At 27.6% G+C, this 16,288-nt stretch overlaps 1 protein-coding gene across 2 annotated transcripts in view; it reads right to left on the bottom strand.

The window, feature by feature from the left end:
* Positions 1-13,840, bottom strand: part of LOC107437377 (uncharacterized) — a 35,098-nt gene extending 21,258 nt beyond the window's left edge. The window contains exons 1-2 of one of the 2 annotated variants that reach the window (XM_087150136.1): positions 13,707-13,840; positions 6,393-6,448 (exon numbers count right to left, since the gene is read on the bottom strand). In XM_087150136.1, the coding sequence (XP_087006262.1) occupies positions 6,393-6,448; positions 13,707-13,787 (137 nt within the window). In that variant the 5' untranslated portion in view covers positions 13,788-13,840. Of the gene's footprint in view, positions 1-6,392; positions 6,449-8,515; positions 8,929-13,706 lie in introns of those variants that run through there. The other variant, XM_016049364.4, reaches the window with a different exon arrangement.
* Positions 13,841-16,288: the final 2,448 nt, after the last annotated feature.

The following is a 16,288-nucleotide window of genomic DNA, read 5'->3' as shown; positions in this document are numbered from 1 at the left end:
AAGGAACGAAAAAGGCATTTTCAGAAGAAAACGTTTAAAAAAGGCAGAAAAGGGCATTTATGGCATTTTGCCTGAACTTCCGGGCTCTAGTAATCAGACTATGAACAGAATCTATGGGAAATTAGGAATAGGCGTGGAATCAAAATACTTGGCAATCCTTAGTAGTTTAAAGTTTTGTATGAAAAAATGATTTACTAGAAATTAAAAGGTATTAGTTGATAGACTGATATATATATATATATATATATATATATATATATATATATATATATATATATATATATATATATATATATATATATATATATATAGTGGTTGTATAGGTCAAAATAATCGAAAAAATGAAATACTAACGAATTTTTTCATATTTCTCAAAGAATACTTAGAAAATTATTTTAGAAGTGTTAAAGTCATGCGCTTTCTCATATATATTAATTAAGTTAAAGGAATGTTTTTGAATATCTTATTCCGAAACAATAAGCGAAAAGCTTGTGACTCCGATCAATTACGTTGATTATCATATGAAAAAACAATCGTATACATACTAATGTAATTAAACTTGTATTATAAAGCAATCCGATTTTTTTAATATTATGAAAAGTTGTTTAGCATTCTTTAATTATGGATCAGAAAGTCTTATTTTAGTTTTATTATACATATAAGATAAGCACGTGAGGCATCTTCAGTCCATAGCGTACTAAAAAAAAATAAAGATAGTCTTCTTCCCTATAGTCCCGGCTAGTACAACTACACATTTGAATGGCCAGAAGGAACCGGTTTTATTCATAGACCCCATAGTAACAGGAAGAGATGGATGAAGTTTCTTGTTTTTCTTATGCATTATATGATAGAGAGCTTCTTTTCTTTTCTTTTTTTTTTCTATTTTTGTTTCCTACTGTTTACGCTGTTTTGAAAGTATAAAGTTAACGTGACACAAATGCGAGGTGAAAATGCTTGGGGGAAAAAATAAAGATTGTATGCAGCTGAAAATTGTATTTGTATAAATTATTTATTTCCGAAATGCTTATCAATAATGATTTATTTTATTAATTATTTTTTTTAAAAAAAACTGGCAACTGCGAGGAAAAAAATTAAGATCGTAAGGAATAAAATAAGATCTCACTATTTGTAATTATAAAATATTCATCAAGATTTTTTTTTTCGGATAATAAAACTGTCCCATATCTTTATTATAACTGTTCCAAAATATATTGATATTTATGGATTAAAGATATGAAATGATTTTCTTACCGGTTTCCAATATTTCCATTTTGTTTTTAACTTTCTCCCTTCCTTTTTCAATAATTGTCGTTGAACAGCCGGCCCAATTTCGAGTTTATGAATACCAACTCCGAAGCCTAGTATTTTTGAACACAATACAGAAGACAAAGTAACTCTTCGATCAAGTATTGGGAGAAAATTGCCTTCGTGGAGAACGTTTTGAAAGAAATGATACGCCTTTTCTTCAGGTGGACGTGAAAACCACGAAAACCTACCAAGATTAGTCTGACGGATCCATGATCCGTCTAACACTGAGGATATTTTTTGTCAACATTGCGCTCGGTGTGAGCCGTGGGCGGATTTCATATGACCAACTATCACTTGGATTCGAAATCGTATCACCTCATTTGGAGGTGAGCACTCTATCCCCTGAGCCACCACGGCTCTTCCATTTTGATAATTATGTTACCGTCAAAGTTTCAAAGCCAACATTCTATAGAATGTCTAGGGGTTGTTATACTTTAACTAGCCAGTGAGTTGAAACGCCTTAAACTTGCAGGCAGTGTCTGAAAGGACTCATATTTCACACATTTTCTAAGCATTCTATATAATGAAAAACCTTCAAAGTGTAAAATATGTCTCTGATTCGTTTCGAAAGTAATGAAATGTAATTCAAACGTCATTGAAGCTTACCATATCAGAGCAAGTAGTTTAATTTTAATTTCTTCATTTGTATATGAAAATTTTGTTTCCCTTCATATGGCATGGATTCTTCAAGGCATAAATTTTGTTTTATTCAACTTTCATTTCCCCTACGCATTTTGAATACATTTATTTAATGGCCTTCTCAATATTTTTTCCAAATAACATTTAAATTGTCGAGGAATGGGCGTAATTTACAGAATAGCCTTACCAGGACCTTTCGTTTTTACTTTGCCGCAATATCATTTGTCATTCTATAGAATGCCCAGCTATTACATATAGTGTCTAGGGAAAGTATATAACAATTCTCATATTTCGTGCTTTGTAAAAAAAAAAGCCTGGCATTCCATGCAATGTTATGGAATGCCGATGTCTCATACTTTGCCCCGGTAACAAATGATGCATGCATACAGCCATCACCTCCTACATTAGAAAGTCTCCACACGGCCTTTTATAAGTAGTCCGCGCAGACTATTCAAAAAGTGAGCCAGTTGTGCTCATGAACCCAAAACCTTTTCGCTAATAATAATAAAAGTAATAAAAGTTAATAATAATAAAAGTAATTGAGAGAAATTTATCATCTATATTTGAGAATTGAATCTGTAGTGGTTGACAAGTGAGTAAGGCAAACCAATAATATTCATAAATGAAACAAATTTGTAGTCATATATTTGCTACCACTTTCTTATTTTAACTAGATTATGTATTAAATGACTCGTTCGGAAAGTGGATATCCTTCACAGTGGTCTGATCAGACTACCTATTAAAAACCGTGTGGAGACTTTCAGTTATAGGAGGCGTTGATACAGCCCTGAATTAAAGATTCATAACTGAGTTTTATTAAAAAATTTTACGAAGCATTTTAAAACTTTATTTAATAAAACAGGCAACGTGATTTGTCTCTACGTAAATTGTGCAACAAAGTTTGAAAGGTAATATTATTTCACCCTGCACATTTCAAAAACAATTACTTTCATTTCGTTAAAAATTCTAAAATTGCATTTGAAACATTTTGAGTTCTTCGAAACTGTTCTTTTTTTTTTTTTTTTTTTTTTGCAGGGCTGTAATTTGGTAAATTATATACGTATGATTTCAATACTTTTCATAAACTTAAAATTAAATTAACCAAATAGCAAGTTCTAAATATTTAGAATTTTGTTTCTCTGTTTTTTTTTTTTTTTTTCTTCTTTTTTTTTTTTTTTTGATGCGCAAACATTAATAGGCTTGGATTTTGCTGCTATTTTAATTTTTCAATATTAAATATTCCGGAACTTATTTCAGCAGTTGTAAGCACCTGTGAAATAAAATTGGAAATTATGAAGTGGGAAATGAACTGGAAATTAGCTTTCATTGAAGTGTAATGTCTGGATTAAAAGTAAATGTATAAATTTAATCTTGAAAGAAATGATATTTCAATAGAACGAAATGAGTATTATCTTTCAATTTATTATCTTTCATTCGCTGATTTTTTTTATTACATAACCTATATGTAAAGTAACATTTTCCCCACTAAAGAAATTCAAGAATTTGTTATATAAAAATACGCTTATTATGTAAAGTAGGATATTTGTCTAATTTTAAGAAATAAAGAATTATTTTAATCAGACAAAAGCTAGAAAGCTTTAGCTTCATTTCAGAGAATAGATCATATCAAATGTTTTAAATATTTTCTTCTATTGATTAGACAAAATATTTTTCGTAACTATGTTTTATTTATTGATCAAAAATAAGAAAATGTATTATTTATTGAAGGGGTAAATCATGTGTTATTTTCTGAAGATAAATTCATGTATCTAGTTTCAAAAGTTTAATTTAAAATTATTAAATCATGTAATTTCTCATTCCATCGAAATTGGATTATTTCATTAAATAATCAGCACAATTTCCCATTAGAAAATGTATATTTTTTCTGAATTCTTTTGCATGTTTGCTGTTTTGCTCTAAAAATTACGAGTAATAAAAAAAATTGATAACAGTACATATTTTTACTTTTCCGAAGAAAATAATATTTACTATCTGTTGAAATAAAAAAATTGCATTTTACTAATAGCCTGGAAGTTGTAAAAATCGCAGAATCAATTTATTCATATAACTTTTCCTCTGAATTCCTGTTTTTAATGTATGGGCAAATGTATGTTTTGTAAACTCTATTTAAATAGAATTTATTGAGAGTGAAACAGAAGATTTCACAGTTAATGTTTTTAAATTTTTGAAATTTTTTTACCGATAACTCAAAAATATTTTATTAAAAACTTTTGAAAATTTCCGATTTGTAGATTTCTATATTTTAATGAAATCATTTGTTCAGGGAGGGGGGGGGGTTGATTATGAGACTGACGCGCTGCCTAGTTCGCTATCGAGGCTCGGTGAGGGGTTACTACGCATCTTGAATACATTTATTTAATGGCACTCTCATTATTTTTTACGAATAACATTTAAATTATTGAGGAATGCGCGTGATTTACAGAATAGCCTTATCAGGATCTTTTTTCTTACTTTGCCTAAATATCATTTGTCATTCTATAGAATGTGTAGCTATTACATATAGTGTCTAGGGAAGGTATGTAATAATTCTCATATTTCGTGCTTGGCACAAAAAAAAAAAAAAAAAAAAAAAAAAAAACTGGCATTCTATGCAATGTTATGGAATGCCGGTGTTTTATACTTTACCCCGGTAACAAATGTATTATTTATTATTTATAAGAAAATGTATTATTTATTGAAGGGGTAAATCATGTGTTATTTTCTGAATATAAATTCATGTATCTAATTTCAAAAGTTTAATTTAGAATTATTAAATAATGTAATTTCTCTTTCCATCGAAATTAGATTATTCCATTAAATAATCAGCACAATTTCCCATTAGAAAATTTATATTTTTTCTGAATTTTTTTGTGAGTTTGCTATAAGAATTGCGAATAATGAAAAAATTAATAACAGTACATATTTTTACTTTTCAGAAGAAAATAATGTTTACTATTCCTTGAAATAAAAAAAAATTGTATTTTGCTAATAACCTGAAAGTTGTAAAAATCGCAGAATCAATTTATTCCAAATAAAGCTTCATATAACTTTTCCCCTGAATTCCTGTTTTTAATGTATGGGTAAATGCATATTTTGTAAACTCAATTCAAATAAAATTTATTGAGAGTAATTTCACAGTTAATGTTTTTAAATTTGTGAAATTTTTTTACCGATAACTCAAAAATAATTTATTAAAAACTTTTGCAAATTTTCCGATTTGTTGATTTCTATATTTTAATGAAAGAAATACAGAATCATTCATTCAGGGGAAGGGGGTTGATTATGAGACGGACGCGCTGCCTAGTTCGCTATCGAGGCTCGGTGAGGGGTTACTAACTGCTGACTAAATAATAACAATAAAGTATAGTGTCTTTCCATTTGTATAATACCAGATTTCATTGCATACCCATAATATTAATTCTTATCTTTTATTCCGGAACTTTAAGAATCGAAGGAAAGATCAAAGACGTAAAGCGTTTTCCAAAATAAAATTCGCAAAACATTAAGAAATTTCTACAAGTAAAGAAAATCACTTATTCTACCAGTAAGGAGAGGCTAAAATTTGGCTACTTTTTTCGAATGAACCGCCATTCCTTAAACCAATCAGTGACCAGCCGACTAAGGGGGTTGCTTTTTTTTCACTTCGCATAATTAGGTAAATCAACGCCTTCATTGTAGGTGGCAGCACAATAACTCAGTTAGCTTAGATTTAAAGTTCAAATTTCGTGATGTCCTTGTACCATTTTTCTCGGTCAAATTTAAAAATAATTCTATTCTTTTTTTTTTAAATGAAAGATAAGAATTTAACCTTAATTTTCCCTTCTTAAAAACTAGATGAGAGAAAAACTACTATGGATAAAAACTGTTGGAAGTTGGAATGAGTTTTTCGAATTTAAAAAATAGTAAAAAATTTTTTTAATTTAATTCCAGACAGGATAATAAAGATATTTTTATTTTCTTTCGTTTCCAAAAAACAGAACGTTATTATCTTGAAAATTGACGATTTTATGCAGTACTGAACTGTCCATAGAATAACATGGGGGTTGCTTTTCTCCCGATCGAGCGAGCGAACGGCCTTAATGATAAAATATCACAATAAGTATTATAAATATCTTGAAACAATGAAGCATTTTAACAGATCTCTAAATTTGAAAGATAAAAAAATTAAGTGCATATGCATTTTTCTAATATTTTTTTTTCTATTTCTTTTGAATTATTCAAAGTTTAATCAGTTAATGTTCAGGAAAATTTGTAGAAATTTTCGTATCAAGTTACAAAGTAAGCTATTCTTATAATCTAAGTAACTAAATTTAATTAAGAAACATAATAATTTGTATCCAGCAATTTAAGAGCATTGTTAATAAATACCTATCTCATGTACACTTTTTTTTTATGTTACACATATGAAATTCATTTCAAGGATATTAATTTGTTAAATAGCTTACTTTTTCGCTTCATTTACATGTATCTTTAATTCTTTACTTAGCATTTTATAGGTAACCTGAAATTGAAAAGAAAATTTCAATTAAAAAATAAAACATGTAAATTGATTTAAAATAATAACAATGTAATTTTAATTTTTCAAAAAAGTAAGGAATCTCTCAAGCTTTAAAATTTATACCTCTAATACAGTAACTAAATACAATATTAAGTTTTGTGATATTATCAGTTTAATAAAATAAAAAAATCAATAATCACACACACAATTTTTTTTAAAAATTTATTATAATAATTAAGATTGATTTTTGATTATATCTATAAATAAAAATTTCTTTATTCAAGGCATTTTCTTAAATTGAAATGTAAAGCATTATTAATGATATTTATATGTATATGTTTTAAATTACCATTAACAATAGCAATAGCACCTGAAAATTTCACTTATTACTCCTATGTAATGTTTCACATTTTAACTGAAGTATGCTATTTATTGAAATGTAGTTTGCAAAATTAAAATAAAGTTTTGAACAAAAACAATTACGTAATAAAACAAGTAATTTTGAACACCCTGTGCCAGCAAATCAAGCAATAAGTTTTTACTTCTATCAATTACTTTAGCTGTTATTTTTAATACCTGCACAAAATTCCATAAACCTAAAGTAAATATTTATAAAAATATGGGAATTTTTATAAAAAAAAAATTTTTTTTTTGCTAAAACTTTTTAAATATTCAATGAAATCTAACAATAATTGTGGAGCAATTCAAAATTACAAAATTTTAAATCGCATTAGATTTTTTGAAAACTTAATAATTTTTTAGTAAAAAAAAAACATTAAAAATTGCATAACATAAGCATTTAAAGTAGTTCTTTTATACTGCGCATGAGTGGAAAAATTTTTTTCTTCTTAATTCTGTAGTGAATAATATTTGGCAACTAATAAAAAAAGTTTGATTTGAATATCTTCAAAATCTATAAAGTTTCACACAATTTTTCAAGCAGTTTTTGTACTTTTTGAAGAAAAACTAAAAATGATCAGGGATTTTCCACAAATTTCATTGTGTATTATTAAACATGATTTATTAAAAATGAGACTTCCATGAATGCATGTTGTCTTTCCTTATACCATCACATTTAGGTTTCCTGACGATTATTGTGAGGTATTATCATTTGTTATCGAATTTTGTTTCATGAAACAAAATAAAATTTGTGGATAACTCCTTATTATTTTTAGCTTTCGCTTCATAAGTACAAAAACTATGCAGAAAATCGCTTGAAACTTTTTAAATTTTTAAGATATTCAAATTAAACTTTTTCCATTAGTTGCCAAATATGATTCACTACAAAATTAAGAAAAAAACTTTTTTTAAATTTTTTCTATGCATGCACAGTATTAAAGAACTACTTTAATTGCTTATATCTCGCTAAAAATACTTTAAATACGTATAGCTTTTAATTTTCAACAAATTATTTTAAAATTGTAAATAAATAATTTTGTAATTAATCTTAAATTACTCCAAAAAATATTGTTTGATTCTATTGTATTTTTAAAGTTATAGTAAAAAAATTAGCTTTTTATAACAATATGTCCATACCTCCATAAATATTTACTCAAGGTTTATGAAATTTTATGATGTTATTTCAATTAATAACTTAAAAGTAATCGATTCAAGTTACAAGCTTTTGCTTTTTTGTGTTCAAAAATACTTGTTTTTTTTCGTAATTCTAAGTGGGTCTTCCAAACATCTGAACTCTCTAAATCTTAATGATAAGTATGAAAAATGGCATAAACTAAACATCTCTCAAGCAATAAAATAAACCTTTACTTATTTGGGAAATTTGAAAACATGTCAAAAACTGAGTTAAGTGTCTCCTCCATTATTGTGGGGTAGTATATACGTATATTAGTAACAACACAACAAATGTAACAAAATGAGCCTTTTTATTCAGTTTAGAGCTAAATATAGACCAAACCTGCTTTCTTTTTACAGGTTTTATTTTTTTATTTCTATAAAGTAATAGTGATAGGATTGCTTAAAGATTTTGAGTTAATTCCGGAAAATCAATGAATCCTGTCAAATAAAACTATCCTATGATGCAATAAAAATTAATATAAGAAAAATATATACTAATTCATTTTCATCCAATATTAGTTGCTCTAATTTATCAAAGCATTCTTCGGGAGGCATTTTTTTCTCAGTCTGCTAACACAATATATATAATACAGGAAAAAAATCTGTCATGTACATAATCCGCGCGCGAATCTAACTTAATTTTTAAAAACAAAGATTCTCGTCCCTTCAGTTCATCCCAAAATAATTTTGTGATAGACGTCACTTAGCAGCCGAGTCACATAATTAGATGGATAAATTTAATTGGCTAATTTTGTCATCGCTATCGCTGTATCGTTGTTCATGTTTCCAAGATTTGGCTATTTCAGCTCTTTGCAGCGTCTTTGAATTATTTTTGGAATTCTTGTAATGTTTTACGAGCGCCTGCGCATTTCCGACGTAAGTAGAGTAAAAAGTTCGAGATTTACAGTCTCCGAAAAAGACCAGTTTCATCATATCATCTATCAAAAGGTACCTTTAGTAACCTGAGGTACTTTTTAGAGATATAGTTATTATCAATATATTATCATCTATAGAGTTAACATGTCTAATATATTAGTGGTTTAGTATTTAATATTTGTATGTGGTAGTTATGCCACATTTCTCCCCTTCCAGAATTTTATATGTGATAGAAATTCGATGAATAGATACTACTAGTTGATTAGTGCTGCTTTTTTTTTTTCCTTTTATTTACATCGTTTTGCTCATTATGTTTTTTTCTTCATTTTTTGTTTAGAGTATTTCACTTATTTTTTTCGTCATCTTGTTTATAGCATTTCGCTCACCATTTTTTTTTCTTCAATATTTCTTATTGACCAGGAGACTCTACTTACTTTATTGTATTTTATTTTTCTCTGAGCAGTATATTTTAAAGTAAATCAACTGTTTGAATGCGGATCATCCTTCAGTTCTGGAAAGTTCATATTACGTTCGGGTCATAATTGAAGGGAATGTAATTTGAATCGACCAGGGCTCGAAGAAAGTCAAAAATTTTACCCGTCCCCGAGGACGGCTTGTCCAACAATGTACCCGTCCTCCTTTGAAACTAACCCGTAGCTTCTAAATAAATAAAAATGACAAATGGCAAAGGTCAAGTTATCTGGAATGTCAATTTATCCGAGGGTACTTCGTTTTTTAAATGAAACAAATATTACGTTAGCCAGTTCCACAATCCAGTCAATGATTTACAGAGGTTTCTGCACAGAAATATGAAAGGGGTTTTCCATTTAGGTGGATGTTCATAATTACGCTTAACGCTTTTTGTTTAAGACTAGTACGTAATGTGTTTTTTTGTAAGCTCATTGCTGAAAAGCCTCTTTCAACCACTGCAGTACTCCCAGACAGATAAAACATCAATTCCAAAGAGCGCAGTATGTTGCTGTATTTCTAGATAAGAGGGTCATTTCAGAAGTGAGGCGCTAGACTCTTGTAAGATAACAGAAATATATATTGATTAAAAATAAGAATTTGAAAGTTTTTCTTTAGATTGACTGGTAACAATAGCTTACTGCCAAGCAATAGGAAGTCATCTAGCAATGTTTTGGATTACCTGGTCAAATAGACTTCCCTGGAAAAATTTTTGAAATTGTTATCTCTGCAACACCTTGTTTCTTTGAAAAAATTATGAGGTGAGTGTTTGTATTTATATGTTTGAAGTGGAATTAATTACATGTAATAGTTTTATATTTCTCACTGTGAAAAAGAGAATTCAAAATATAGTTATTGAAGTTACGTTTTATTTTTTTAAGTATCGTAGCATAATAAAGTACTGAGATAAGGGGGTGCTTATTCACTGGATCACCAAACGATGAAAAGCCAGTGACGGAACAAGTGTTCATTTACTGGGTTTTTTTCTAAGTTAATGAAAATAAAAGATAAACTTTAACTTTCTTGTACCTTTAGTGATGTTCCGCTTCAAAATTATGTTAAAAATACAAAAACAACTAACCAGTGATGGAACAGGCATGTTCCTTTACTGGGCATAGATTTCCCAGTTCCCAGTGAATGAACAGTATGTGTTAATATGTTGACACTTTAATTTTCAATTCATGATTGCAAAAAAAAGTTAACATTTTCCAAGTATTTATGTTATAATTTCAAGAATAGGCTTGTTTTTAAATACTTGTATGACTTATAATTTCCTAAAGAGCATTAAGAAATAACCAAAATTAAGTGTTCCTTTACTGGGTGTTCATTTATTGGTAAGAGCTGTTCCTTCACTGGGTCTTCTTGCTACTTGTTATTTGAACCTCCAAAACTTTAAAACAATATTATGTAAGTTCTCTACAATTTTTTTTACATAATTTGCAATTAGTAACAAATATGTTGACACTGTCGTTTAACTAAAATTACGAATTTTGAAATTAATATGATTTTTTAAAAGGAAAGCGAAGCTTAAGTGTTCCTTCACTGGTTGGTTTACCCTAAATATATTAAATTATTATGAAGGAAAAGAAATAAAATTGCCATCGCTTAATTCGCGATCGCAACGCTCGAGTACGCCATCTAGCGGGAGCCTGTAAATATCAGACATTAATTTATCACGTTTTCATTTAGTTCCATCGAAATCATTGACAGAATCAGGCGCCATTTTTAGCAGCAAATAAGAAACAAAATTTCCCTAAGGAAAAGGCCGAAGAACTTGAGAAAAATCTCCAGAATATTAGTAAATCTTTCAGGAACAGAACACGCCAAGCATTTGAAGAAAAATTCGTCAATAATTTTTAATTTCTATTATCAATAAACTTGCAACTGATGACTTCCGATTTCGGATACTGTTACAGATGTGTGTATTAAGGTAAAATGCATTTCTTCTGTCTTCAATTCATTACGAATTAAAGTGAAGTCAACATTGCTTTCGTCATTCCAGTGAATAAATATGAATTCAGAACATACAGAATTGTAATAGTTATAACATATTCTTCTTCGTTATAGAATAGTATATATTTCTGTATCCATATAATTCGGAAAACAACAATAAAAAATTATCCAAGTTACTTGAAATAGTGCCATTTGTGCTGATTCTTAATTAATTTTAATCGTTTTCTTGGTAAGTACTTTTTAGTTTTGAAAGAATAAGTTCAACTAGAATTCAGCTATTCTGTTTTCAGCTACATATTCAAATTCATATCAATTATAAAATTTTGCTGTGTAGTATGTTATCTAAAAGTAATGAAGGGATAAACTATGTATCTATTATTTGAGAATAAAGTTTTCAAACAAGGAACTCATCATTTTGGAATTCTCCGGGAATTATAAATCAGGTAAGTGCAATGATTTTTACAATAAAAAATTTGCCTGTAAATATTTTTTCTTCATTTGATGATGGTTGTCTACAGAATGGTTTTTTACGTCTGATTAAGAACTATAAGAATAATAAAAAAAGAAACAATATGAAAGTTTTTATTTCAATGTAAAGAATTCTTGAAATCGTTTTTTTATCCTAAGAATTCTTTATTTTCCGTTTTTTAGTTTATAATTTTTTGATAAAAATTGTTCTCAAAATACTTTTTTTGAAAAATTAAATGGTATAACATTATGTGTTTATGTATACTTCTTGTATATTCCAATGTTTGAAGTAATATGATTCAGAAAAGTATGGAATAAAAATTCGGTACTTACGTATTAACGCCACCGCCGCTACAGATTTGGCGGGTTTTAAGTGCCGCTAATCTACACTTAAAATTTTTGCGACAATTTATAAAATAAAACACTTTATTTAAAATCAAAATAGTCAATCGGATTTCGATGGAAAATGAGCCGATATAGAGTTTAGCATAGATTCAAAACAATCATATCGCCATATGAACTCTGATAAATAAGATTCCAAATGAAATAACATTTCCAAAACGTACGTTTACCAAGATAAAGTTTTATGTTGTGGGAATTGGTACATTTTCGTTTTTTCGGTAATATATTTCCCTCCTAAAAAAATACAATTGCATCTTGTTTTGTTTTTGGCAAATCCCAAAGACGAATTTTTGTAGCACTAAAAATGGCGACAAAAAAGAATTGTTTTTTTTGTTTTTGTTTCGTCAGCATTCTTTATTTTACGTTTCTTAGTTTCTAAATAATGATTTTTATTGAAATTTGAAATTTTTTGATAAAAATTGTTGTCAAAAAACTTTGTTTACAAAATTAAATTTCATAAAATTATGAGGCTTATGTATACTTTTTGTTCATTTTAATTTTTGAAGTAATATGATTCTTAAAACTATAGAATGTAAAGTTTAAATGGGCCTTTCATGTTATGTCAGTAAATTTAGTAAAACTATTTCTCGGGCATTAGGTTTTAACTCTTATAAGAATATACATATTTTTTTCTGTTAATGTACAAATATTTTTCCGATGTGTTTTGGATATTCCTTCTCTAATAAAAAGAGATACCATTTGGTTTTCGTTTGCATAAGAAATAATATCAAGCATTTTTCTTTTTTGAATTTAATTAGCCACAATAAAGAAGGAACGTTGCAATGCTACGTGCTACATTAACGACGTCTCTAGAGTAACTGAATGACTGTTCATATAGAAATCGCAGGTATTAGTCTCATACAACAACGCCCCCTATAGTTCGTTGCGATCGCGAATTACGATCACTGGTTACCCATTGGTCAATTTTTTTTTCTTTCTCTGTTTTGACTCTGATAAACGCCACAACATTTCAAATCATGGGTTGCAAAAATGTACAAAATACTTTTTCTTGTTCAGTATTCATATTTATATTAAAATCATTGTCAAGACAGTAATTATAAGTTAATAATAAAAATAATATGAAAATACTTTAAATTATTATTAATTGAAGTGGTGAAAATAAAAAGAAAAAAGGAATTCTAAAAAATTATCAAACAGCAGAGGTTGCCATAGCAACGCATGCAATGACGACGCATGCGCACTGTTTACTATTACTCTTGAACACAGTTGAAAAGTGTGTTGACGTCCAACGCGCTCCATAAAATCCAAAACAAGACCAATTTTGCCCATGGGTAATAATGCAAATAAATATTAACACTGTCGTGCTATCATTAACTGAGCTTACTTAAAATATATGAATAGTTAATGATTTTAAATAGTTTAACAAGAGATAGATATTTAATTACTCAAAACTTAACTCGTTTAAACAAACCATAATAATAAGCTTAAAGTTTTAATCTTGATGTTGAAAAGAAAATAAATAATTTAATTAAAAAAATCATCAAGAGCCCTTACTTACAAACAAAACAAAAGAAAAGATTCCCAAAATACATTTCTTTGTCGTCTTCCATCGTCGTCTCATCTTCCAACTCAAATCCATTGCAAAATTCAACTGCCGCTAGTTTTCAGACACTAAATTTCAGACGCCGCCGTACCACAGATTTGTAGGGTCTTGGCCAAAGAATACCTAAGGAGGCCTTCCCATTTCAATTCTAACCTTCAGTAAGGATAGGTTCGAAAAGGGACGAAATATATTGCACCTCCAAAACCCGTTCCACTGTCTCCCCTACATTTTTTGTGGGGGTGCGTGTGTTAAGTAACCCGAAACTAATCGACTAACCACTGTCACAGAAGGGGGATTGCAACCTGCGGGGGTCAACTAGCTTTCAAAAGATATCAGAAGAAACTCACTCTTCATCTTATATTATGCTTTTTCTCTTTATAAGAAAAACTTAAAAAATATTTTTTTAACTCTGAAACGACTTTATTTATTTTCAAAATAGTTTTATCATTTTATTTAACATGCACTTTTTCTAATTATATCTTGAATTGTTTATTATTTTGATTTGATTATTTAGAGAACTTATAATAACCAGAGTATTTAAATTTATAAAATTTCACTATGTAGTCATATGAAAGTAATTCATATAAAGTAACTACATTAAAAATAAATTTATATTTTCTCTATAGATCAAATAAAGTTTGTTAATTTTTTAAAAATTGATTTGCTAATTTTTAAAACTTTTTATGTTAAAGTAAAACCTTGAGTTCAAGATTTTATTTTTTTATTACGTATTTAATATTCTTCTTTCAATTACAATTCAAATACAAATATTTTTCACAATCTTTTTTTAATTTTAATTAATTTTTTTTAAAGATTGTTACACCGTTTTGAAACTAATTAAATTCTACCACTTTAAAAAACTATGTTAACATTAAATCCATTATTTAAGCAAATATGGTTGCTTACTATGTAAATTTGATTTAGACTTGAATGAACTAAATTAACCTTCACTAAAAACTCACTTCATTTTAATTATTACTTTTGCGAACTACAATTATTATTGTATAAATAGCTCCGAACTGGAATTATGATTCGATCTTATAAAATAAACACCGGGGTTATTTGTTATTTGTCACAAACAAATTGAAACATCAAAATTGAAAATTATTCGATTTAATTATCACAAAATTTTAAATCATATTATGACTTAAAACTTCATCCACAAACTCATATTCATCATTTTTACTTACATTATTTCTTCTCAGTTATAGTTACTTTAAAAACTTATCGCCAGAGATATTATTTAACAATAATACAAAAGAAATTCCTTATTGATCTAAAACAGTTATTTAGTATAAATTTATTAAACTGTATATTTTGAGAGCGCAGTTTTATATGAAGTTTATTTTAAAGGAATAAAGTAAAATATAACTTATTAAAAAGTGAATATATTTCATTTATCAGCTTTTGCTTGTTAAAAGGTATTTATATTTTATCAAATAATTTTTATCAAGTAATATCTTGTGATTACGTTATATAATAAAGGAACGACTTAATTTTTAATTTTAATTAAAATTATTATAACCCTAATAACAAAGAATAATGGTAAAAGTGGGTAATGAACGCATTTTATTTGTAAATGTCGTAAATAAAAGGACAAATAAATAACTTACAAAAGTATAACTTATTTCTAAGAAATTCCTTAAAAACTATCTTTGATAAGCTTTATAATTTTCTAAACGTAGAAGTAATATTATAAGAAAATTGATGTAACTCTTTCATTTCAGTTTTGAGGATTCATAAAAAATACCATTATTTCTGTCGTAAAAATAAATTATAACATTTTCGATTAATAAGCTGAAGTGACAGTTTAAATTTATTTTTCTAATAGATCATTTCGATGGATCATTAAAAACAACAAAATAAAACAATTCTATGTTATTTTACATTTTAGTACATAGATTTGTGAGACTGCTCACTGTAATTAATATAAAGATTTATCAAAATAATCGAAATTAATTTATAAAAGAGTACGTTAACGAAATTTTTGAAAGAAAAAGGCATTTATTGGTTTTGATAACATAACAACATTTGATAATAACAACAATTTTGATAATAACAACAATTTTGATAATAACAACATAACAACAGGTTGAGAAAAGTTTACTTTACAAAATTTTATCAAATACAAAAATACAGAAAATTATGGTTATCTGGGAGATATATTCATATAGATGGCATGCTGGCTAACCCTGGGAGGTTTTCGTGTTTTTCCTCTTTATGTAATGCTAATGACGGTTAGTTTTCTTATATTTTAATTAACTATAATTACACTAATTGAAGTTTGCAGTATAGAAATTTCTACTTAAACTCTTCCTCATGAATGGCAAAAGAGGGTCAGGGAAGAGAAATTAAAATAACACATTGATTACATACTTTGTTCTAGCAAAATATTATGAATAAAAATTACATTATACACTTTTAATATGAACTCGAAAAATTTCTCGTTATTAAATACATAAGATATAGCATAATTACTACGCTTAATATATATTTTTAGAATATTGCGAAAAAAAGTTTTAAAAAGTGTATTAATT

This window comes from Parasteatoda tepidariorum, chromosome 8 (assembly GCF_982258835.1).
Source record: "Parasteatoda tepidariorum strain Cologne lab strain chromosome 8, Ptep-v5.0, whole genome shotgun sequence".
In the NCBI taxonomy this organism is placed as follows: Eukaryota; Metazoa; Arthropoda; class Arachnida; order Araneae; family Theridiidae; genus Parasteatoda; species Parasteatoda tepidariorum.
The sequence above is the reverse complement of the archived record's forward strand: the minus strand, read 5'-3'. Positions and strand labels throughout refer to the sequence as shown.